The sequence below is a fragment of the Rhinatrema bivittatum genome, chromosome 2 (genome assembly GCF_901001135.1).
Source record: "Rhinatrema bivittatum chromosome 2, aRhiBiv1.1, whole genome shotgun sequence".
In the NCBI taxonomy this organism is placed as follows: domain Eukaryota; kingdom Metazoa; phylum Chordata; class Amphibia; order Gymnophiona; family Rhinatrematidae; genus Rhinatrema; species Rhinatrema bivittatum.
Window position 1 is genome coordinate 103683817 of NC_042616.1, and position 26909 is coordinate 103710725.

General features: G+C 41.7%; 1 protein-coding gene across 3 annotated transcripts in view; it reads right to left on the reverse strand.

The window, feature by feature from the left end:
• NCAPG2 (non-SMC condensin II complex subunit G2) overlaps positions 1-26909 on the reverse strand; it is a 327980-nt gene that overhangs the window by 112104 nt on the left and 188967 nt on the right. For all 3 annotated transcript variants that reach the window (XM_029588506.1, XM_029588507.1, XM_029588508.1), the window contains 4 exons: positions 21864-21934; positions 9307-9460; positions 8487-8660; positions 2347-2463 (listed from right to left, as the gene is read on the reverse strand). In XM_029588506.1, the coding sequence (XP_029444366.1) occupies positions 2347-2463; positions 8487-8660; positions 9307-9460; positions 21864-21934 (516 nt within the window). The remainder of the gene's footprint in view (positions 1-2346; positions 2464-8486; positions 8661-9306; positions 9461-21863; positions 21935-26909) is intronic.

The window sequence follows — 26909 nt, forward strand, 5'->3', positions numbered from 1 at the left end:
TGATGGACATGATCCGGGGGCCCTGGGGACAACGGCTGAAGCTGGATGACGCCATGGAAAAAAGAACCCGGTGCACGATCAATGCCCAGCAGCCACCGGGACACAACACCATCGATAATAGACTGCAAACTACCAAGGAAATTTACCAATACTGAGGAAGACCGACCTAAAAAACATGTGGAGGGACCTGTAGGGGCTCATGAAAGAAGAGAAAAAGAAAAGTTGTTTTCCGCAGCAAAGAAGCGTGAGCTCCACAGGCACAAGGCTTCAGCTTTGCAGAAAAAGAGACTGAAGAGGGATCCCTCATGGAAGCGTGGATAGTGGCATGCTGGGCATGCTCAGTGTGTCAGTCAAAGTTTCTAGAAACTTTGACAAAAAAGTTTTCCATGCCGGGCTCCAGCTGATGATGTCACCCATGTGTAAGGACTATCAGCCTGCTTGTCCTAGGAGAAAACTATTTCCTTAAGTAATATGCCAGTAAAGACTACAGAACAACTCTAGGGAAAGGCAACATCTCTTACAGGAAAATGCCTAGACCACAGCACTGCTTAAACAGAACAGACTTAGATAAGCATATCAAGATGTAAGAATTATCATCCTGGAAGAAAAAGAAAAACAGTTTAAAAAAATGGAAGGGAGCAGGGAATAAAATCAAACTCCAAGGAAAAGGAGGAATCTGATTCTTGTCTTTGATATTACTATAATTCAGAATGCTGAGGGAACCTCAGTCAATGAAACAAGTCAGGGGATAGAGGGAAAGTGCTAGAACTGATTTACTGGACTTGAGAAAAGACAATATATACTTTTTTCTTTTAAGTTATCTTTACTTATCTGGAGATTCAAACCAAACACAGGAAGTATAGTAATATAAAATGCAAATATATATATCAAAATAAATACAAATATGTATACCAAATATAGACTCTGTATACTCTTGTGATATAATTAAGTCTACAAGTACCAGTCTGTGATGTGTTTCTTCAAGTGTTTATTACTTCATAAATATTTAAAGTATAGTATAAAAATTATAATCAGTAATTTTAAAGAAAGCCAAAAGTTGTATTTAAACTTCAAAAGAACCAATAATATATAGCAAAACTCATGCTATAATACCATATAACAGATATAAATAATGCTCAAGTCAGGATTCAGATGGGATCATTTCAGTTTTTTTGAGGCCAATATTCCGCTGAATATAAATGCTTAAAGTTATCCGGCTACATGTAACAGATAACTTTTAAACCTAACCGGCTATGTCTGAATATAGCCGATGAGGTTCTAAAGTTATCCGGTCTCATGTGGCCAGATAACATGTTACTTAACTGGATATCTTTAAAGATATCTGACAAAAATTGGAAACTATTAAAGACAGCAGGCCATACCCTCCCCTTGGGCTATTCCCCACAAAATATCTTTAAAGGCTCTGTTGGGCCATGCCTCTCTCACACCCTCACTCCTAAAAATATTAACAAGACCCTCCCCTGTCCCAGTATATCATCAATTTTCAAATCTAGCAGCCCCCTCCCTTCCTTCCCACCCACCCACAAGGGTATACTATTATTTCACAGCTCCCCACCCCTTCCCCAACCCTCCTGATACCATAAATTACATTGCTAGGAGCAAGGGACCCTTCGCCCTGCTCACGGCGCCACTCTGAAACAGACAGCACTGATAGCGTAAACTTATGTTAAGCTTAGGTTTCCAGAGAAATCTGTTTTAGAGCAGCAGAGGCCCTGGGTCCCTAACTCCTGGCAATCTAATTTAAGGTATCGGAAGGGGAGGTGTCTTAATATTTTTAGGCGTGAGGGGGTAAGGAGGGCACAGCCCAACAGGGCCTTTAAAGATATTTTCTGGGGATAGGGCCTGAGGAAGGGGGATGGCCTGCTATCTTTATATAATAGTTTTCAATTTTTGACAGTTCTACTTATCTGGATATCTTTAAAGAGATCTGGTTAAGTAGCACGTTATCTGGCCACACGAGCCTGGATAACTTTAGACTTGCTTCTGAGCAGGTCTAAATTATCTGGCTAACCTAGCTAGATATACCCGATATTTGGCTATGTTAGCCAGGTAATTCCCCGGAAAGCCCCTGAAACGTCCTTTCTTTTATCAGGCTAAATTCTAGCCAGGTAACTAGATATGGGCTAAATATAGCTAGGTAAGCCATTTAGACAGCTAACTATTACATTATCTGTCTAAATGGTTTTTGAATATGGACCTCAGTTTTCCCCTGATTTCTTATTCACTAGAATAAAGGTCTGGTAGCAAAGCTTATTCATGGGAAGAATAAGGTTGTTTAGTTAAAATTTCTTAAAACAAGTAGCTTCTACTTTTCAAGTTTACTACCTTTTGTTGAAAATGAATACTTAGCCGGCAGTAAAGACTGAAAGCTCTAAGCGCGGTTGCTTTATCAATGTTGTAAGGTCTTGAATCTGTTGCTTTCATAAATGATCCCAGTGCCATCTGTAAATTAAAATCATTAAATAAATGTAAATATTTTGATAAAAAGAGAAGCTTTTTTCAAAACCCCAGGTCACATTTCAAAAGCTGTTTTTGGTTTTCAATCTGATTTTACTGAATAAATGTTACCAGATTCTGTCCTAGTTTTAAAATTACCAGGCTGATATTACTCTGTAGGATTAGTTTTACATTTACAAAATAAACCAAAAATGATACACAACTTAATTAACTCACTATAAATCAAATGAAATGGAAACATTTTACTCCCCCTCTTTTTAATATGCTTTATGCTAGTGGTATACATAGTGCCGGATTTTAAAAAGGTTACAAGCATAAATCCAGAGGATTTACGTGCGTAACGGTCTTGCGCGCGCTGGGCCTATTTTAAAAAGGCCCGGCGATGCGCGTGTAAGTCCCGGGGCTTTAATAAAGGGGCGGTCCGGGGGCAGGGACAGAGGCCTGCAACACAGCGGCCATTGCTGCTGTGTCAAAGGATCGCGTGCCGGCAACTTGCTGGCGCGCGCAAAACATAAAATAAAAATTTTGGAGGGGGTTAGAGTAGGTCTGGGGGGGGGTTAGAGTAGGAGGGGGTTAGAGTAGGTCTAGGGGGAGGAAAGATTAGGGGAAGGGGTGGGAAGGTCAGGTTAGTGGGAAGTGAATGGGGGAAGGCAGCGTGCACATTTTATAAAATCGGGTATACATGGGGGGCGCTGTTCACAAGACGGGATGGCTGTCTGTGCTTGAGGCTCCTGCCTCGCTTTCCCCCCGACCAACATTGAAGAACACTAATCTTACCATAGCATCGGAGCGAGCAAACACTGCTGTAAAAATAAAGACAAAAGGAGCACTGTGAGCCGCGAGACAGATGAGCTACAGGCGACTGAAGTCGCCCCCTTTGATTCCCCTCTTGACCGCCATTGTCGCCACGAACAAAAAAAAAAAAAAACTAAACAAATAAGACATTATCAGTGTAATAAATGTTCTGTCTGTGATAAGTCTTTTAGCGGTCAGACTTTACCGCTCTTTAAAGGGGGCACATTTAAATTAAAAGCATATGCTGATTGCTCAGCAATAGGTATTATCTATGGCATTTGGTGTCCCTGTCCGCTCCTTTATATTAGAAAAACAAAACAAATATACATCCTCTTTTCTTCATTCCCCCTGCCATTGAAGCAGAGAGCCTCGCAGGATATGCATTGAAAGTGAAGTATCAGGCTTTTTAGGTTTGGGGTAGTAACCGCTGCAACAAGCAAGCTACTCCACGCTTATTCGAGAATGCAAATCCTTTTTCCCACATTTCCTCTTGCCTTTGAAGCATAGAGCAATGTTGGAGTCGCATTAACCGTGTGTATGTTTATTGAATAAGAGTATTAACCACCAGGTAGTAGCCGTCATTCCCGCAAGCCACCCCCCATGCCTCTTCTCTTCATTCACATCCTCTAGAACAGTGGTTCTCAACCTTTTTCCCATCGTGACACACCGGTCAGGCCACGCTCACGTGTGACACACTGCTCATTAAAATTCACGGTGGAAATAAAAAGTAAAGGTCCAGTAATTATTTTTATTGTTTAAAATGACACAAGGAAAAGATACATATTCTGTCTGAACAGAAATTGCATAAATAGTAAACATCCCACACCAAAACAGCACCAATTTCCAGCACTAAACAGTAACCACCTTACCTAAGAAAAGGCAAAACTGAAATATTACACCAGGCTTTAAGACACCAATACATCTCCTATTAGGAAAACGGACCAAGTCCGGCTGCTATAGAGCCCTACACAGAAACTACATGCCAGCAGAAAACCTCACCTGAGTCACATGTGCTGACCCTCACCTAACAAACAATAAAGAGACCAAAACGCATAACTAGAAGCATGCAGAAAAAACTGAATTGGAAACTGCAACAAGCCAGAGTCTCTGTATGCAGTGTAATAAAGGAAAAAAGAAACATCACCCATCCTTATAAAACAAATCAAGACATATAAAATCAGTAACAGTAAAACCATACTAACAAAAAGAACAGATTATTTCGGAACAGCTGATGAGTGGAATATCCAATAATTAAAAACTCATAAAAAATTTCTAGATTCCAATAAAATATTTCATAGCAGACACAAAGACCCAGTAATGAAAAATAAGGATACAAAAATGTTTTTGCTCTGCATACCTGGAAACGTTTGATATCCAGGTGTCCTGAGATTGTTTTGAATTAGCAGGAGGAGGGGTGGTTTGCTTGGAACTTTCTCCTCTCTCTCAGTCACATACCAGCGCTCTCTCTCACACTGGCTCTCAATTACACATCTATACACACATGCTCTCAGTCACTCACATATACACATGCTTTTTCTCACTTATATAGGCTCTTAATTACACATTTACACACATGCTGTCTATCTTTTCACACTTACACACAGGCTTTCAATCACACACATACATGCGGTCTTTTTCTCTCACACAGACTCTCATTCACATGCTTACAAACATGCTCTCTCTCTCATTTACACACAGGCTCTCAAACACATACTCACGTGCTCCCTCACCTAAACCAGCTCTCTATCCCACACAGACACACATGCTCTCTCCCTTAATTATACACACAGGCTCTTAATCATACATACACATGATCTCAATCATACACACATACTCTTTCACATAAACAGGTTTTCAATCACAAACTTACATATACAGGTTCCCAATCGTAAACTTACATTCATGCTCTCTCTCACAAGCAGGCTCTCAATCACAGACATACTCTCTTTCACATATACAGGCTCTCAATCACACACACATACATGCTATCTCACTCACACACACAGGATCTCAAACACACATGCTTGCTTGCTCATTCTCTCCCTCCCCGGAACTAGCGGCAGCAGCAGCCTCCTCCCAACCCTAACCTCCATTTTCAGCCCTCGTGGAGGAGGCGTCCCATCGGCCGTGGGGGTTGAGGCTCTTCTTCATTTTCCTCCGAGCCGCGCAGCACATTCTTCAGACCGCGCCTCTCTTCTGTTCTTCGGTCCGATTCTGACCACACTAGCATGGTCTCTTCTTACCACGCACCACCCGCTGCTCACCACTTCCTCTTCCGGGCCGCGGTGGGAAGAAGAGACCATGCCGATGCCACTGACTCCAGCTGTCCTGCCGCGTTCCGCCCAGGCTGTCAGCATTTTAAGCCCGGGCGGAAGAGGATCGGGGAGCAGCTGGGCCAGCGGGGGACCAGGAAGTGTGGTGACACACCTGCGTGTTCTTGGCAACCCACCGGTATGTCGTGACACACTGGTTGAGAACCACTGCTCTAGACTTTATGGATCCTTCACAGTTTTGATCTTCACCACTTCCTTCACCACGTTCCTGGCATCCACCACTCTTTCCTTGAAGAAATACTTCCTGAAATTGGTTCTGTGTCTTCCTCCCTGGAGTTTTAAATCGTGACCCCTGGTTCTGATGATTTTTTTCCAACGGAAAAGGTTTGTCGTTGACTTTGGATCATTAAAACCTTTCAAGTATCTGAAAATCTGTATCATATCACCCCTGCTCCTCCTCTCCTCCAGGGTATACATATTTAGATTTTTCAATCTCTCCTCATAAGCCATTTGATGAAGACCTTCCACCTTTTTGGTTGCCTTTATCTGGACCGCTTCCATCCTCTCTGTCCCTTCGGAGATACGGTCTCCAGTACTCCAGGTGAGGCTTCACCAAGGACCTGTACAAGGGGATAACCCACTTTCCTTTTCTTACTCGATATTCCTCTCTATGCAGCCCAGCATTCTTCTGGCTTTAGCTATCGCCTTGTCACATTGTTTCGCCGTCTTCAGATCATTAGACACTATCACCCCAAGGTCTCTCTCCTGCTCCGTGCACATCAGCCCTTCACCCCCCATCGAATACATTTCTTTCGGATTTCCACACCCCATATATGCATGACTCTGCACTTCTTGGCATTGAATCTCAGTCGCCATATCTTCGACCAGTCTTCTAGCTTCCTTAAATCCTGTCATTCTCTCCACTCCTTCCGGCGTAATGGATAGCTTTAACACAAAGAATCCATAAAACCATAGAGTGTGTTGATTATGAAGCCCTAGCACTTTAATAGGGTTCATTTAAAATAAGCCTGAAGTGCTATATGATGGTCACCTTATAATTTAACAATAAGGTTTGGTTATGCCCTTACAGTAATAGCAAGATTTCAATATTCTGGACATTTGTGAGTTTGCTAAGCATAATTGCCCTATCTTCCCCCCCAATTGTCAAACTCTGAGGGAGATCATTCCCCCTCTCCACATATTTTCAAATGTCCTATGTGGACCTGATCTTCAAAGATTTGGGAACCCAATATACTGTTAGTTTAGTCCTTCCTAAATATAAGATTAAACTATATCTTCCAGGGTCCAGTAGAAATTTATTTTTTATGTCTGTATGTCATCTTTTATTACCAGGGGGTCCATATTCTCTCGTAGTGAGTGAAAATGTAGAAGGGTGTATTCTGTTCTATTCATGGAGGGTTTTCTTTGGAATTCTTGTCCAGCTCTGTATGGATTTGTGTGATCTTAGCAGTAAAAATTCTGCTAATTCCAGTATGTTTCAGTTGCCAGGAAAGGAGGTGGCAAGGGCAGTGAATCCCAAGAGCTTATCTACTGGCCAGAAAAGTTCCCTTGACAAGTTTTTCGCCTGGTCAATTGTTTATGGAAGCCAGCAAGGCCTATTTCTTATAATGGCCTCACAGTCATTTGCATTCATTTCTATCAGACTGTGATGTTAACGTCTGCCATTTATATTCTAGTCTTCTGTCATTTTGCTTTAACCTTCATCCTACCAACATATTTTACATCACAATCTTACCAACTGGGGTCCAAATGGACCCCCATGCAGTTTTGTTGATTGATCTTGAAAATCATTGTGATTGAACATGCCTTTTTATTTATTTCAATATGGAAAACCGGATTCAGTGTCACTATGTTCCGATTGCTCTGACATGTGATCAACCTCATCAAAGTTGTCTATATCTTCAGAGTCATTGTTACTCTCGAAAATTGCTTTCAGAACATCTACAGTAGAATACTGAACATATTTCTGCCTAGAAGACAGTCTTGTAGACATTTTTACTGACTGAAAATGCAAAAAAAATCATCCAAAATGCAAAGAATCAGTAGTTATACATTTTTAAACTTGCTTAATTGAAAGTCACAAATTCTGGGGTCTTTTTGGACACCAAATAATAAATAGCTGCTGTAGGAAGAATAAAGTAGAATAGTTTGGAATAACATTTGAGTCAAACTTACTGCAGGCTAAGTGACAAATTCCTAAAATGGCGGTTTATAGCAGAAGCTCATTAGTGCGTGGGGTCCAAATGGACTCCATTTGGTAGAATGAAGGTTAATATCAACTCCATATGGTACATGAATGTTACAAAGTCCCTTATCATGTGAGCGACATAAAAGCATAGCCACCAAGCAAATATGCTACATGCTATACCACAACATCCAGTTGATGTCTCGCCTGACATTTGCATTTGATTTAGGAAAGGATAGCAATTCTCTTATAAGCACATAACATCTCTTAATTATAATGTGAGATTTCAAAGGGGAAAATCTAGCAAAATTGCCAGCCACCCTGGGAGAATCGCTCAAAAATCTGATTCAGTCATTAGATTGATACCATCACCTCATATCCTCCTCCTAACAGGGTACCTTTCACTCTTACTACTGCTATTACATTTTTCTTGCTCTAAACTTATTTTTTAGTTAACTCCGTAGGTGCTAAATTTACAGTATAAATATAACCTGTCTTACATTCAAGCATGAACTACATTTCTGCCTTTTTCACATCCTATGAATGATGCAAGTTCTCAGCCTGCAGTCAGTTATACAGAGACCTGAAGAACCAACTAGATACAAACATCAAAGCAATATTTAAATCCATACAAACCTTTGCTAATTTATTCATTAGTTCCATGACAAAAGGGGCATGTGCCTTTACTATAACAATTTACTCAAATTCAACACTTCTGTACAGAATATTATTACCTTCACTGTTCCAAGTGCTTTTAAAAGCTGGTTCAACCTTCTCTGTGGAACAGACAGCAAGCAATCGCGATTCATGGTGTGGGTCAGTATGTACTCTGTATACTGGATTGCTAATTCTGGATTTGCTTCCCTTGTGTCTAGGATATGCACTTGACGCATGGACTTTTTTTTAATCTAGAAAACAAAAAGTCAACTACACTCTGAAACAAGTGAAAATATACTATGGTTTACAGTACACTTAGGGCCAGATGTACTATTAATTTTTCCCCAAACACAAAGGAAAAAATCCTTTAGTACATCTAGCCCTTATAGTATAAATAATTTCTAAACTGTTCTATAAAGCTGTGAAACATATAACAGAAGATATAGTCTATTAACCCTGCATTACGGTCATATAACATCTGACCAGCTCTTAAATCTTTCTTGCAATACAGTAGGAAAAATGCATTCAAAAGGTGCAATAGGCATTCCCATTGGGTTTGATAAGGCAGGATATACAGTAAGCCCAAAGACAGAAACAGAAAAAAAGTTACTCATAGGGCCTTATTCAAAAAAGCACATTTAAGTAGCACATTTAAGACTAATCGGAGAAAATTATTTTTCACTCAACGTACAATAAAGCTCTGGAATTTGTTGCCAGAGGTTATGGTTAGTGCAGTTAGTGTAGCTGGGTTCAAAAAAGGTTTGGATAAGTTCTTGGAGAAGTCCATTAACTGCTATTAATCAAGTTTACTTAGGGAATAGCCACTGCTATTAATTGCATCAGTAGCATGGGATCTTCTTTGCTAATGCCAAACTCAAGATTTCATCCATGTCATACCTTTTTTTGCGGCAGCCCTTCAGTAAGCCAGTCTGTTATCAGCTCCAGTATATGTCCCACTTGTCCCCAGCGACACAAGCAGTCTATCAATGTAGAGTATTTGTTTTCATAATCGCTTTTCCCAAGATTCCTCAACTTAGAGAGCACACCACAGCTGAAAACAAGAAGTTCCACTCAAATCAGATTTGGTTCTTTATTTTATGGAAACCAAATTACTTTTCTTCAATTGTATTTTGCAGTAATTAAACAAATAGGATAGCATATGATCTGTCTTTGATGTTCATTGTGTATTTTGCAGTTTTAATTCCCATTTGAAGATTAAAATGAAAATTTGGGCTTTAGAGATCAGCCTATGGACAAAAAGCTAAGAAAGAAGCTAGAATAGCAGAAAGTAGAGAAGCAGTAGGCAGAGGTGCAAAGTAAATGAGAAGAAAGCAAAAAAGTGTACGGACAGGCAGAAGACAAAACTGAAACAGCTCAGCAGAATGAAAAGAATCATTCAGGAGAAGAAAATGAAAAATTGCTTAGAAGAGCATGAAAGAAAGTTCAAGAAGGACAATGAAGAGTCAGAAAACAGAAGAGAGGCTGCTTGCAAAGGTGGGGCAGGAGTCAAGTGGAAGAAATCTAAAGGAAAATGAGTTCTTACCTGTTAATTTTCGTTCCTGGAGTACCACGGATCAGTCCAGACCGTGAGTTGAGCCTCCTTTCCAGCAGGTGGAGACAGACTAAAACTGAAAAGGGTATCCTATATGAGGACAGAGCCTATCCTGTAACCCCCTTCAGTATATATCAGCCACAAAGGAGTGCAAAGAAATGAATGAAGGTCCAATTTCAATCTTCATCAAAGGAATTTATTTAAATGTTCAAAATCGCCACTCCAACTTTCAAAAACATGCACAATGTTACTCGTTCAGGGTCCCCCGACACGGACCCCGTGTTTCGCCCGTAGGCTGCGTCGGGAGGGACAATCTGGGATTGCAATGAAAGCTAAAAGGGGAAAGGGAACAATAGTACATAAATGTGTAAGTAAGGACCAAAATAAGGGTACAAAGTGTATCTATTGGTGCCGGGACACATACCTTCAATACGGCTGTGGAATTCAAACAGCTCAAACAGCGAGGAGGGCGGGCGGCCCGACTAAACACAGCGTTTAAAAGGAAAAATTTTTTTGGCGCGGTTTGAACCGCCAATCAGAACACGAAATAGCTTGACCAATCACAACGCGTGATAACTTGATAGCTGTTGCCAATCAAAATAGAACGCCACTACATTAACCCAAGAGAACAGAGATGGAATAAAATTGTTAAACAAAAAATAAAAAGCAAACTACAACACAAATTATAAAAAGCAAATTATACAAAATAATAATATTAAATTACAAAAAATATTGCCATTCAATCTCATTATTTAAACCTGCAGGATGCAGGCTGTTCAATGTGAAAATCCACTTCTGTTCTCTTCGGGTGAGCATTTCAGAGAAGTTTCCGCCCCGACTTGGTGGATGAAGCATATCGATCACAAGAAATCTTAGATCGTTCTCAGTATGTCCAGCTGTTTGCCAATGGGGAACTACGGGGGCGGTCTCACGACCAGTGCGTATATTAGATCGATGTTCGATGATGCGTGTACGTATCTGTCTTGTGGTTTTTCCTACATACAGTTTCGGACAGGGACAAAAAATCACATAAATTACACCTCGTGACTGGCAAGTTGTAGAAAATCTTAAAGGAAATTTTCTGTGTGTGGAGGGATGTTCAAAAGTAGTAGCGGAAACGGTAAAGGGGCATACTGAACATTGGCCACAGGCTTGATGACCAAGGTGGTTGCCTGAGTCATGGGTGGAAACGGGTTGAAAATGAGAATGAACAAGCATATTCCTCAAATTTTTTCCGCGGCAAAAAGAAAAACGTAAAGGATGGTTGAAAATCTCATGTAAAGAAAGCATAGACCAATGACGCTTAAGAATAGAGGTGATAGTGTACACATGAGTAGAAAAAGGCAAAATACAATTGATGCACAAATCTTCCGTTGGGGATTGTGAAAGAAAAAGCAGATCACGGTTAACATATAATGCTCTCTTAAAGGCTTTCCGGAGAACCCGGTGAGGGTACCCCCTCTCCTCAAACCGGAGCATCTGCTTAGCTTGTGTAATGAAATCATTTTTTGATGAGCAGAGGCGTCGAAGCCGGAGTAGCTGCCCGGCTGGGATGTTCATTTTTAAGGGGGTGGGATGATGGCTGTCAAAACGTAACAATGTATTACGGTCAGTGCTTTTACGATAGATAGATGTGCTGAATGCACCTTCCTTAAATTGTATTTGTAAATCAAGAAAAGAAATGGTCGTAGAGTTAATACAATGGTTAAATTTTAAATGGGGATTGCTTTGATTCAGCCAGTCCAAAAAGTAATAGAATTGCATGTCTGTACCTGTCCAAATCAGGAAGATGTCATCTATGTAACGGTACCATGCTTTAATGAATTGAAAATGTGAAGAGGTATAAACAAATTCTTCCTCAAACCTACTGACATATAGACATGCCAGACTGGGGGCCATAGTGGCCCCCATGGCTGTCCCTTTAACCTGCTGATATAAAATGTCCTGGAATTGAAAAAAATTTTTTGTAAGAGCCAAGCGTGCTATAGAAATCAAAAATTGGGTGGAGATGCGGTGTGGAGGGCGAGAGTTCAAAATATCTTCCACTAATAGCAATGCCTCATTCTGGGGAATATTGGAATATAAAGACACTATATCCAAGCTTACCAAATAACATGTGTCTGAAAATGGAGGTAAATTCTCAATGATCGTGATAAAATGATTAGAGTCGCGGACATAGGAACGGCTCTGGGAAACTTGGGGTTTCAAAAAGATGTCTATAAATTGTGATAAAGGTTCCAAAATAGATCCTATGCCCGCGACTATGGGCCGTCCTGGAGGGTTCACAAGGGACTTATGGATTTTTGGAAGAATATAAAAAGTGGGGGTAATGGGATAATCTGTTTGCAAAAAATGGGCTTCACGAGAAGTAAGCTGATGTGAATCTAAAGCGTCCTGGACAATATTTTTGATCGAATCTCTTAATTCCTGAGTGGGATCAACAGTTAGTGGGATGTAAAAATTGGTGTCAGATAACTGACGAAGAATTTCATCCTTGTAATCGATAGTATTCAACACCACTATTCCCCCACCCTTATCAGCTGGTTTCACAATAATATTGGGGTCCAAGGACAGAGATGTAATTGCTAGTTTTTCATTTTTGGACATATTGAAATGCCTCACCTTCGGTTTGAGTGGCAATTTTTGAATATCATTCTGTACCAATTTTTCAAATGTAGTTAATACAGGGTCAATTGGTCCCGGAGGAAGCCACCTCGACTTTCTTTTCAGAATTGACATATCACCTGCTGATGGGGAATTAGCAAAAAATTGTTTAATGCGTAACATACGAAAAAATCGGAACAGAAAGACTTGTAAATCAAATGCATTAAATGGAATAGTAGGAACAAACGACAATCCTTTCTCCAAAACAGATAGTTCATGTTGAGATAATACATGACTTGATAAATTAAACACTGATACTGGAGATGATGATGTTACAGCCAGGGGTCCGGAATTGGTTGTTGCCGTGTGTTGCGGGTGATACGAGAGTTCTGAGAGGTTTGTGCTCGACCCCGGTATCTGGGGTTCCGGGATGGTTTCCCGGATGGCTGGGGATCTAAAAAGGCCTGTGCAATTGTTGAAACTGGCTGAGGTTGTAGCTGTTGCTGCAAGGGTTGAGAGAAAAAAGATGAAGCTGCAGATTGATGTGGCAGCATGGCTGGAGGAAACATAGAGGCTACATCTTCTCGATGTGATGGAACAGCTGCATCGTCGCCCGAAGAGTCGTCGGAAGATGAATTTGCAAACGTCACTTTTCTCCGTGGTGTGTTGGTCCATGAGTAGACGTATCCCTTCGAATAATCAGTTTCGTCGCGTTGAAACTTTTTGAATTTTGCTACTTTCAGTTCGTTTCTAAATTTTTCCAAATTCTTGTTGAACTCAGTTAGCTGGTGCTCAAAAGCGTCTACTGGTGTTGAGTTCTTTATACTGTCAAGTTGCTCGTTCAGTTCTTCGCGTAAGGATATTAACAAAGGTTTAGTAGTCTCAATAATGAGTACCATCAGGTCGAACGAGCACTTATTCAAAATCTGTGTCCATCGCGTTAAGAAATCTTTATTTTCAGTGTGGAGTCGCGGTGCTTTTTGAACTCGCAGTCCTCTTGGAATGCGTTTGACTCTACAGTATTCAACAAGTGTCAGGCCGTGCAACTCGGCACGGGTTAACCGCTTCTGTAGATTTATTACGTCGGTCCAGGAGACACTGGGAGCCGGTGCGGCAACTTCCGAGAAAAACGGAGTGTCAGTCAGAACGGCCTGAAAGGCCTCTTCGGAATAGCTGAATGTATGGTCGTCAGCTGAAGTACCCATTCATACGAGCCCCAGCTATCAAGTTATCACGCGTTGTGATTGGTCAAGCTATTTCGTGTTCTGATTGGCGGTTCAAACCGCGCCAAAAAAATTTTTCCTTTTAAACGCTGTGTTTAGTCGGGCCGCCCGCCCTCCTCGCTGTTTGAGCTGTTTGAATTCCACAGCCGTATTGAAGGTATGTGTCCCGGCACCAATAGATACACTTTGTACCCTTATTTTGGTCCTTACTTACACATTTATGTACTATTGTTCCCTTTCCCCTTTTAGCTTTCATTGCAATCCCAGATTGTCCCTCCCGACGCAGCCTACGGGCGAAACACGGGGTCCGTGTCGGGGGACCCTGAACGAGTAACATTGTGCATGTTTTTGAAAGTTGGAGTGGCGATTTTGAACATTTAAATAAATTCCTTTGATGAAGATTGAAATTGGACCTTCATTCATTTCTTTGCACTCCTTTGTGGCTGATATATTGATTGTGGAGTGCAACCAGCTCCTTCTCCTATATTTGGATACCCCCTTCAGTATAACCATTGTCAAAGCAGAAAACAACAAAAACAGAACAGGATCAAGCAAGTAACCAGAAAGCTCAATGGAGCAACTGTAGCACAATGTACGAAACATGGTATGACTAACTGCTCGTGCATAGACTTGGTACTTGAACCACCAAGGTTTCCGGCGTAATTGCTCAGTATTCTTGCAAGTAATGAAGTATCAAAATCTGCGATTCTGCAATAACAAGCTTCGAGAGGACAGAAAAGAAAGACAAACAGGGAAGGGCGTCTGGACTGATCCGTGGTACTACAGGAACGAAAATTAACAGGTAAGAACTAATTTTCCTTTCCCTGTACGTACCCGGATCAGTCCAGACTGTGGGATGTACCAAAGCTTCCCTAAATCGGGTGGGACCAAGACAGTCCTGCTCAAAGCCCTTGCCGCCCAAAAGAGCCAAAAACCAGAGCCTGCACATCCAGACGGTAGTGTCGAGCAAACGTATGAAGGGACATCCAAGTGGCAGCCCTGCAAATTTCTTGCAGGGAGACCGATTGACTCTCCGCCCAGGAAGTAGCTTGAGAACGTAGCGAATGAATCTTTAGGCCCTCCAGAACCACCCGACCTTGGCAAAGATAGGCCAAGGAAAGGGCCTCCTTCAACCACCGTGCAATAGTGGTCTTAGAAGCCAGTTTTCCCCGATTGGGACCACTCCAGAGGACAAAAAGATGGTCCGAGACCCGAAAGTCATTGGTGACCTGGAGATACCCGAGTAGACCTCGTTTGACATCCAATTTATGAAGATTGCCACCGGCGGTATCCGCAATCTCCTCTGGAGAGAACGCTGGGAGCTCTACCGACTGATTGACATGGAAGGTAGAGACAACCTTCGGCAAGAAAGAAGGCACAGTCTTGAGGCATACCCCGAAATCGGAGAAGCGCAAAAAAAGTTCCCAACAGGACAATGCTTGAATCTCGGAAACTCGCCAAGCAGAGGAGATAGAAACAAGAAAAAACTGCCTTGAGTGTGAGATCCTTTGCCGTAGCCCGACAGAGAGGTTTGAACGGGGTAGCACAGAGGGTCCGGAAAACCAGGTTAAGACTCCACGATGGGCAAGTATTGCTAGCGGGCGGACGAAGGTGTTTGACTCCCTTCAGGAACCGAACCACATCCGGGTGGCCCGCTAGGGGATGACCCTCGACCCGTCCCAGGAGAGAGCCGAGAGCGGAAACTTGCATGGGCAGAGAACTGAAGGGAAGACCCTTGGAAAGACCCTTTTGCAGAAAAGAAAGAACCGAGATCAGCGCGGAGCGTGCTGAGACACCGGACTCCTCACAAATAGTCTCAAAGACCTTCCAAACGCGCACATAAGCTAGAGAAGTCGATTGCTTCCGGGCTCGCAGCAAGGTGGAGATAACCTCCTCCCTATAGCCCTTATGCCTCAGGCGTCTCCGTTCAAAAGCCAGGCCGCTAGACAAAAGCGATCGGCCTGGTCGAAAAATACGGACCCCTGCCGAAGTAGACAAAGAAAATGGCCTAGCCGAAGAGGTCCATCCGTTGCCAGGTTGACAAGATCCGCAAACCATGGTCTGCGAGGCCATTCAGATGCTACCAGAACCATGGGCCCTCGGTGGAGTTCTATTCTCCTGAGAACTTTTCCCATCAGGGGTCACGGCGGGGAACACGTACAGAAGGAAGTCCGTGGGCCAGGGGAGAGCCAAAGCATCCATGTCCTCCGAGCCGTGCTCCCTCCAGCGGCTGAAGAACCGATTTGCCTTGGCATTGCGCAAGGTTGCCATGAGGTCCAGGTGGGGGGACCCAACCTGTCGACGATCAGATCCATGGCTTCTTCTGAGAGTTCCCACTCTCCCGGATCGAGTGCTTGAATACTGAGAAAGTCGGCCTGAACATTCTCCTTGCTCGCGATGTGGGAGGCTGCCAGGCACTCCAGATGTCGTTCCACCCAGACAAAGAGCCGGCTTGAGAATCCATAATCTGGATGCCTGTAGGGAATAGCAATATCCAATTGGACAATGTTCGCTTGGTGCTGGAGTCATTTTTTGTTACTTTTTGCTGAGGATGTATATAGCGGATAGGCTGTATGAATTCAGAGTTTTCACCCAGACACAAACTAATTTGAAGGCCACAGGACAACCTCTGAGTGAACTCCTGTTTACTATCCTGCACTGTGAAATGTTTATTTAGTTATACACAGTCTATGATGAGAACACTAGCAATTAACTTATATTAAAGCCTGAGAGAAAGAATGAAGGCCTCACAACTGTCTCTGAAATCTGAAAAAAACTCAGAGGGAGGGAACTCAGCTTTGTAGTGTATAAGGAGAGAGAGCAAGAAAGAGGGGAGAGAGCGAACCCTGGACATGATGGCACAGCTGATCCTTTGGAAATGTAAGCTTTTTATGTCTATATATCAATTGTTATTATCTACCATTACTTCTTCTATACGATCTGATTTTATTTGTTTTATCCTCCTATTGCTCAAATAAACTTACTTTCTTACCTGGAACTCTGACATTCTGAATCCAAGTTTGTGTGTGGCTCTCTGTGAAGAGGATAAGCTCCTGGGTTCAACCCCCAGGTATAATCCCAGTAATTGTGTGTGTTTATATGAGATTAGCCCCCCCCAGGTCAGGACACAATATGCACGGTCTGAACCCATAACACTTGGCCACTGCTACGCTTAGTTGGTTAGGATTAAAAGAGACAAAGAGCTGTGAAACCTGATGATGTGGCAAAGACTTCCTTTTGTAATAAGCTAATGTTATCTTACAGTCCAGGTGTGGAGGGCTTTTTCACCTTCATGTGCATGTGGCCTCAGGAAGAACGTAGGAAGTATGATGTCTTATTTAATATAGAAAGCTGAAACTACTTTCGGTAGGAACTTTGTGGGTGTTGGGGACACTATTGTAGAAGAATTGCATGTAAGGTGAGTAATGAATTAGAGCTTGAAGTTCACTGACTATTCTGACTGATGTTACTGCTACTAGAAAGGTATGTCCCATGTTAGGAATTTGAGAAAAGCAGATTCCAATGGTTTAAACAGTGGTTTCATGAGTTAGGAGCATATTTAAATCCCATGGAATAGATGGTTTTGTGACTGGAGGTTTTACCTGCCATAAGACTTTCATGAACTTGGCACTAATGGATGAGTGGAGATAGACTTACTTTTGATTCGAGTACTTTTGATCCGATGTACTCTCACTGATGAAGTGCTGAGTCCCAAGGCAGACAAAACAACCTTTGGGTTTGCATGAGAATGGATACAAGGAATTTTACTGACAGCATGCGGAAAAACTTTTCTATTTAAAATCACAGGGTTTCCTAATTGATGGTTTTCTTGCAGATATTACTCCTGGGGAAATTCTGTGCAAAAAATTTAAAATTCTGAACACAAAAACTTAAAATTCTGCATACTTTATATTGGTCAAAATAACACAATATACATGACAGTTTAAGTAATTACATTTTAAATTAATTCAGAAAAAAGTTACTTCTTAAAAATGCAGAATTTTAAATATTTTCAGCAGAATTTCAGTAGAAACTATAGATTAAATAGCTTGCTGGCTATTGATTACTATAAGAGATCATTTCATGTGGTTTAAAGACTCTGCTGAGGTGATCTGGTAAAGTGTTGGAGTTTTCCAGAAGGTAGGTCACTTGCAACATGGCATGTTTGGTTACCCCATTCCCATATCTCCTAGGCAGAATCCATGACCCAGTCCTCCTTGTTGGTTTACATAGAAAATGGCGACCTGGTTGTCAGTCTGAATAAAGATGGTCTTTCCCTTGAGAACTAGTATTTCATATCTGACTGCTCTCAATTCTAAGAGATTGATTTGGAATTCTCTTTCTTGGAATGACCAAGTCACATGAGTCTGGAAAGGGCTGGTGAGGGCTCCCCACCCTTTTGTGGAGGCATCTGTTACCAATGTTACTTGGTATGAGGGGAACCATAATGGAGACCTGCCTTTTGAAGGATGAGAAGGTCTAGCTAACATCCTCTTCCATTTCTATTAAAAAAAACAAACCCTTTTGTAGTCAGAGGCTCAGCAAGCTGGTCCCATTGAGATCAAAGACCCCACTATAAATGTTGTACATGCAAGCAAGTTACAGGAACCGCACAGATCGCAGCTGCCATGTGGTCGAGAACAACCATTAATGTCTCTTGCAATTGAATGATGAGCATGCATCAGTCTGAATATTAGTGGCTTGAGAGTAATCACTTAGTCTAAGGAAAGGCATGCTCTGTCCTGAAGAACTTGATTCTCTGAGTGAGAATTAGAGTTGAGTTCTTGAAATTCATTAGTAATCTTAGGTACTGCAGAAGCTGTATCGATGTTTACAACAAGGCTAGCACAGCTTCCTGGGAATTTGCTGTTACCAGCAGGTTTTCCAGGTAAGGAAACACTTGCATGTCCTGTTGCTTCTACAACTAGGCACTTTGTGAAGATCCTCTGTGCTGATGATAGGCCAAAGAAGAGCACTTTGTATTGGAAGTGGGAAGAATCCACTAATGTAAACCGGTGTGATATCTCAATTGAGATCGAATGTCGGTATATAAAAACAATAAATAATAATAATAATAATAATAATAATAAAAAGCACAGGTAACACTAGTTGGAGGGATGGTTAGGAATATGAGCATATGCATCCTTTAAATCAAGAATGCACATCTATTATAGAAACATAGAAATGACGGCAGAAGAAGACCAAACGGCCCATCCAGTCTGCCCAGCAAGCCATGCACTCTTTTTTTTTTCTCATACTTGTTACACCTGGCTTTTAGTACCCCTTAGTTCCATTTCCCCTCCACCCCACCACCAATGTAGAGAGCAGTGCCGGAACCGCATCCAAGTGAATATCTAGCTTAATTAGGGGTAGTAACCGCAGCAATAAGCAGGCTACACCCATGCCTTTGTCCACTCAGACTATGTAATTCAGACCTTGTTGGTTGTTTTCCATATACAGATCCTCTTTTCCACATTCCCCCTGCCATTGAAGCAGAGAGCTATGCGTTGAAAGTGAAGTATTAGACTTTCTCCCCTGCCACTGAAGCAGAGAGCTATGCTGGATATGTATTGAAAGTAAAGTATCGGCTTATTTGGTTTTGGGGAAGTAACTGCCGTAACAAGCAAGCTACACCTCGCTTTTTTGTGAATGCAAATCCTTTTTTTTTCTTCCACATTTCCTCTTGCTGTTGAAGCCTAGAGCAATGATGGAGTCTCATTAACCGTGTGTATGTACATTGAACAAGGGTATTATCTCCAGGTAATAGCCCTCATTCTCGCGAGCCACATTAACAATCAACAAATATTGAACAAGCCTAATAATTGGCAATACCTATAGCCTATGTCCTCACCGGTAATTTTACATACTCTTACCCACCCCTCTGCTTTTTTTTTTTTTTGATATGGCAGCCCTCCATCCTTCCGCTCCATGAAGGTGGTATACCATTGGCATCCCGCTCCGTGAATGCCACTCCAGCCTTCCGCTCTGTGAAGGTGGAACACCGACCACTGGCTTCCCGCTCCGTGAATGTCTCTGTGGCTACTGCCGTTCCGTGCAGTGTTCTGCCGCCTCCTCCCACCCCTGGCCTTGCGGGCCCCGGTTATTGATCCCTGCGTCCGCTACTTTTTGTGGCTGTGACAACTCCCCTCCCCCCACAACAAGTCCTTTAATTTGGGCTTCAAGGGCTGCTGCTTCTCCCTTTTATTGCAACAGGTCTAAGGCGATCTCTAGCTCAGCCTTTCTGCGCACTTCGGCGGCGGCTGTGGCAGCAGCGGCTTCCTGTTGTTCTTCTATTCTGAGCCCTTCTATCTTGAGGGCTGCTGCTTGTTCGGCATACTGTATGCGAGCCACCCCCTCTTCATTCACGTCCTCTAGACTTGATGGATCCACAGTGTTTATCCCACACCCTTCTTTAGGAGTGGCTTTTCCCTCCAGGCATCATTGGGTTGAGTGAGCCAGATCCGGATTGAAGTCTGAACGGTGAGGGAATATGGGAAGCCAAGAAAAGCTTAAGCAGTATCCAAACTCCACAATTCTAAAAATTTAGAGGTTTTTCGTGACCTTGCGCCACTCCTCTGGCAGCATCCCCATCTCTACTCCCATCCTCTTCCTAGCTTGTTCCTCTTTCTCCCCACCCCCCAACCTTGCCGAAAATCTCCTTTTCCCCTCGCTTCTCCACACTGCAACATCATTCATCCTTACTGGTGATGGTTCCAGGCTTTTCCTTTATCCTTCAGCAGCATGCTTATTGAGACTCCCACAATCTGCAGGTCTGCATTTCTGCTTTTGTGCAGGGATAGGAAGCTTGCCATGAAGTGCTCCTGGTGGACAGAGCTTGCTTCAAATGCATTTGTAGCACCAGATAGCAGGTACTTTGGTTGCCTGGGGGGTGAGGAGGAAACATGGCATGGGCAGCACAGGAGGGCGAGCGCTTTCATTGGTGGGGATGGGACTTGAAACACAGCAAGCACTTTGGCCAACACTGGCTTCCAGCTGTGTCTGGAGGCCTTGAAGCATATATGCAGCCCTGGAACAGCTTTTTAAATCAGCCTAAAATTAGAGTGAATATCAGTTTATATAGATTGTCACCTTTTGAAAAATTTGGGAATTTATGGGTAAAAATAGGTTTAAACTGAAAACCAAGGATTCTAACTATGGTATACTGGGGAGTACAAAATTATGCATAAAATTCAACAGAATAATTCAAAAGTAAATAAATCCAGCAATTCTTTGGTGTATTTTAGTGACACTGGCATTTTATATTCTAGTGAAAGAAAAATACATTTTTTCTAAATGTCTATTAAATCACAAATCTGAGGGAAACCCCATTCTATTTTTTGGTGTGTGTATGCTTAAGATGCTTAATGAATCCATTTATACAATTTTCCACTTTTTCATAACCAGTTAAAACCCTTATTTTCATTTATACTATGCACATCTTTGTGCAGTTTGAAGCTATATTTTTCTGTCCCTGTAAATATAAAATACTTCTTTACAAATACATTCAACACGTCTATGTTGATCTGTGACATGCAATCTTTAGTGCTGCAAGAGATTTAAGTGTTTATAGAAGAACTGCTGTAGTAGTGGCATAAACACACCAAATGGTTATTAATCTGACTGCAAGATTCATGCAAATTTCTTTTTGGCTTTATACCCACTAGCTTTTAACTGTCAAAACACAGAAATAAAACACTAAATATTGAAAATGGTACCTGGGCAGACCCAAAGACTCCGCAGCAATGCTAAGCAGGCATACCAGGGTTTGATTTCCAACAGCTTCCGTTACTTGGGCTAGCAGAGGTTTAGGGATACTATGACAACAGAATTTATAGCTCCCGGGATGGGAGTGAACTCAGCCATTATGTAATATCTACTCTGGTTATGAGCACACATGTGCAGAGGTTCCAGGGATAAGAAAAGAGGACTTGCTATGATGGCTGGGCAAGATGGGTGCACAAAATGAGTTGAAAGCCTCTAGTTTTCTGCACAGATAGACTCAAGGCACTGTAGTCTATGCAAGATCTGACAAAACAGAAGGAAAATTTCAGGCCAAAAAATAAAGAAAAGAATACCTGAATGTAGGAACAGCAGATGCTGGCATGAACGATGCCAGGATTATTAATGGAACAATGCAGCGATCATCCTACAATAAAAGAAAAAGTACAAAATGTTTCTTCTCACTTTGACAGAGTTAACCAACTAAGAGTCGAAGAAAAAATGTTAGTTTTGAGAAATAAATTATAATACACATTTGATGTTGTGAAACAAGCAAGCAAGCAAGCTAAAAAACAGAATTTTATATTAGCTCAGTAGTCTTGCAGTCCAGAGAAAGAAGAGAAAGGTACTACAGGTTTCTCTTCTGGAGTTCTTGAAATTGAAAAATAAAGTGATAAAACTGAGGAATACTTCATGAAAACAATCAAGCAACTATCAATACTATATATTTCTTAAGAATTTCCATTTAAATGAGAAATTTTTCAAAAAAAAAAACAAAAACATTAAGAAATGTATTAGGATTTCTTTTTCAAGCAATGCAAATAGTTTAATTCTGAATTGCCTCATTTTTTTCCAGTGGAGCGCACTGTTAGCCCGGGTTTGGCCACGCGTTTGACGCACTAGCTTTATCCCTTATACAGTAAGGGGCAATAGCGCGTCAAAAACACACGGCCAACCCCCCCCCGAAACTAATAGCGCCTGCAAAATGCAAATGCATGTTGATGGCCCTATTAGTTATTCCCGTGCGATCCAGAAAGCAAAATGTGCAGCGAAGCCGCACATTTTACTTTCAAAAATTAACGCCTGCCCAAAGGCTGGCATTAATTTCTGCCGGCGCTGGCATTAATTTCTGCCGGCGCCAGGGAAGTGTACAGAAAAGCAGAAAAAACTGCTTTTCTGTACACTCTCCGACTTAATATCATAGTGATATTAAGTCGGAGGCCCCAAAAGTAAAAAAAAAAAAAAAAAAGTTAAAATTTAAAAAAAAAAAAATTTAAAATCTGCCCACGGGTCGGAAGAAAGACGCTCATTTATGTCGCATCCGTTTTTCGAACCCGTAGCTGTCAGCGGGTTCGAGAACAGATGCTGGAAAAATTGAGCGTCGGCTGTCAAACCCGCTGACAGCCGCCGCTCCTGTCAAAAAGGAGGCGCTAGTGTTCCTAGCGCCTCCTTTTACTGTGGGCCCTAATATGTATAGGCCACCCCCTCCTGAATCACGCGCCCAGGAGAGTGGCCTGTGCGCAAGCTGGGAAAGCGGCCGCTCACCGGCTCTCCCGCATGTTTTTCCGTATCAGCCTGTTAGAAGTTAAAATCCTACTCTTTGCTAATTGTTCAGGAAGAACATAACAACCTGTCTATCTGAATTTGAGCAATTTTGTCAGTCACTTGATTTCTGAAAGCCTTAAGTGTTCATTCAGTACTGCCTTTACATGTAAAGATTATTCCTGAATTAACCAGAGGACTCCCCAAGTGTGAAGCTGCTTTAAATTGGCTCCCCAGCCAAGGTTGGATACATCAGTAATTTGAAGCATTTAGAGAGATAATTTGGAAGAGTAATTCCATTGTCAGATTGGAATGGGTAAGCCACCAAGACAGGGAACCCTGAAAACATTGTGTAGTTTAATCAATTACACCGACTCTGCCTCATATAGCGGTGTCAAATAAAACGGGAATTTCCAGTAGAACAGCTTAAGGCAGGACAAAGGTCAGCGAAGCATATAAGCAAAATAAGTTTAAATTGCATATAACCAGCTATAACTAGAACTGGTTTACCCCCTTTCGGATCATTATATTGCATCAGTAAGGCTTTATAAGGTATTTATTAATATGCATTCATCTAATAATCAGAAGAAAGAGTATAGAACAGAGACACTATTGGTTAATTTTCAGCATGAAACTTTATAAGGAAAATGAGGAGAAATGCTGTTTCTCATAAAAGAACTATTTCCTTATTCTATTAGAATCTCCAGCTCATTTTTTCTGTGTGGTCCTCAATGTGCATAGAAACATAGAAAGTGATGGCAGAAAAGCACCCTGCGGCTCATCCAGTTTGCCCAACAAGCTCACAGTTATCAATTTCCCATACCTATCAGTTACTCAGACCACCAAGGTCAGGGCTTCCTGTTGGTTACTGTTTGAAACCATTTTCCCTCCCACCCAGCTGTTGATTCAGAGAGCAATGTGCAATGTTGGAGTTGCATCAGAAGTGTAGTATCAGGCTTTTGGCTAAGGTAGTAAACGCTGTATCAAGCAAGTTACCACCACCAAGCAATTTACCCCCATGCTCATGTGTTTTCCCAGACCGTATAGTTCAATGTCTTTGTTGGTTGCTGTCTGAATCCAATTCCTCCTTTCTCCCTGCCATTGAAGTAGCATGAGCAATGATGGCATTGCATCACATTTTGAAGTCTATTTGCCAAGGCTAGTATCCACCACACCAGCAAAATAGCCCCATGCCTTACTTCATTCCCCTACCCCTTGCCTTTAGGGATCCACAGTGTTTATCCCATGCCCTTTTGAGATCTTGAACCATTTTTGTCTTCACCACCTCCTCTGGCAGGGCATTCCAGGCATCCACCTCCCTCTCCCTGAAGAAATATTTCCTGACATTGCTTCTGAGTCGTCCTCCCCGGAGTTTCATTTAATGACCCCTAGTTCTATTGGTTTCATCATTAAAACTTTTCAGGTATCTGAAGGTCTGTATCAAATCTCCTCCGCTCCTCCTCTCCTCCAGGGTATACATATTTAAGTCTTTCCACCTCTCCTCATAAGTCATTTGATGAAGACCTCTCGCCATTTTGGTCGCCCTTCTCTGGACCGCCTCCAACCTGTCTCTGTCTCTTTCAAGATACGGTCTCCAGAACTGAACACAGTACTGCAGGTGAGGCCTCATCAAGGACCTGTAGAAGGGGATTATCACTTCCATTTTTTTTTACACTAGATATTCCTAACTCTATGCAGTCCAGCGTCACGTTCGATCACGTGTGAGTATGGTAGTCCTGAATAAGAGCAACGGAATGGAGTGCTGTAAAAAGTAGGTAATTTTTAGGTTATCGCTAATAGCGATGCTTATTTATATGCCTTTTCCTTTCTTATATATAGAGTCTTCTTTAAAGTTGAGTATGTGAGGCGAGTTCTCTGACCCTGTGGTGCAGCGCAGCAGGCGAGCACTTCTGTTTTCAGCCTTTCAGTTTTTTGGCGTGTCAGGGAAAGAAGTTCACTTCACTGGTTATAAATGAATTAAGTAAGTTTATTTGTATTCTGAAATGTTTTAGGCAGGACACTCAGTGGTGGTGTGTTAGTTATATCTCAATTTTGACAGTTGTAATGCGTCTGCCTTTTCATTATATCTGTTTACAGACGCGGGCCATTGAAAATACTTGTGTGCTCTTTTGACCGGTGTGTATTTAAAACAAGTTCTCTGTTTATGCTACAAAAGTAGCAGATTAAAATGTGAGATATTTTGTATCCATATGAGGTAGGTTTCTATGTCTCATCTTTTGTTATAAGGATTGATACTATTTGGTTTCAATCGTGTAACTTGAAATTGTAACTTTAACATTTTAGTGAATGGACATGGAAGTTCAAACAGCTTTGATAACATTCAGTCTTTGAGGAAGCCTTCCTGTAAGGCGAAATGGACATGGAAGTTGAACAGCTTTGATAATATCTAGTCCCTGAGGAAGCCTTTTTATAAGGTGAAACGAAGATATTTATTGATTTATTTATCTTTATATACCAATATTCGATCGAGATATCACATCGGGTTACATATAACTGAGTGAATAGGGCATGTTCTGCCTTATTTTACATTGTAACGAGGTAACTTGTCTAAGATCTATGGAGATGAGTATGAATGGTAACATTTATAGTATATAAAGGTAATAGCATTTGAAATAATTATAATATATTAGTTATAAATAGGATATGACATTGTAAAGAGGTAATTTGTAGATTATAACATTTTTACATTGTAACGAGGTAACATTACATTTTACATATTATATTGTAACGTGGTAACTTGTATTGGGGCTGGAGAGAAACATTTCTGTTATGATAGCATTGCTTGGGAGGGAGGAGTGGCTGGGGACTTAGGTAGAAGTTTCTGGAGGCTAGCTGTGGAGGCTTCTGAGGGTAGGAAAGGGGGCAGGGGTGGAGGGGGAAGAAAATGAAAGGGAGACTCAGAGGCACTAATTTGGGAACGCTTTTCGAGGGGAACACTATAGTTAAAACCTTTTCGGGATCTTCAGCCAGTAGAAGTGCTATTCAATGCAATCAAAGAAGATGGCAAGGACTATGAAGTTGATATTAGCATCCATCTGGGAAACAACGACCTTGCTAGAAACAGCATCCAAGTAGTACAGAGAGACTTCCAGTCTCTGGCAAAGCAGATTAGTCACATGACAAAGACTATTGCCTATTCAGAAGTCTTACCTGTTCATGGAAAGGGAAACGAGAAGCTAAGCAATATACATAAATTCAATACATGGCTCAAGACTTGGTGCAAAGAACAAAGTTTTGGATATATTGGAGGCTGGGGTAATTTATGGAATAGAAAAGGTATCTATGTCAAAGATGGCTTCCATCTGTCTATCACACAACAGAGAGATAACACATTCACAATGTGTATAACATTTATTAAGCAAGATAATACACTTACCTATATAGACACTCTAAAAACTAAGCTAACACACACATACAACCATTCATGCCCTTATTTTTTTTTTAAAAAACAACAAATTGCACTTGAATTAGCAATGTACATAAAATACAATACTTGACAAATCATTTATTTCCAAAATTAAATTGCAAATTCCCAATACTAAAAAGTGGGTCCAGATCGTAAATTTCTTCACATAGATCTATCCATTTTCTGATAAATTCAGAAAATGGATCCTAAGTCCGGGTGTTTAACTGCTTCTCTACATGGGTCCGTTTAACTACCTCTCAACATGGGTCCCCTCAGCATAAGTCACCTTAGCGCCTCCTTCCTAGTGCGACCCCCTAATTTACATATTGCATGGCGCCCCCCCTTGTGGGTGCCATGCGTGCGTTAAAGCGGGCGCTGAATAGTCAGCGCCCGCTTTCCGCGAAAATTATTGCATCGGTCCCCTTGTTAGTTT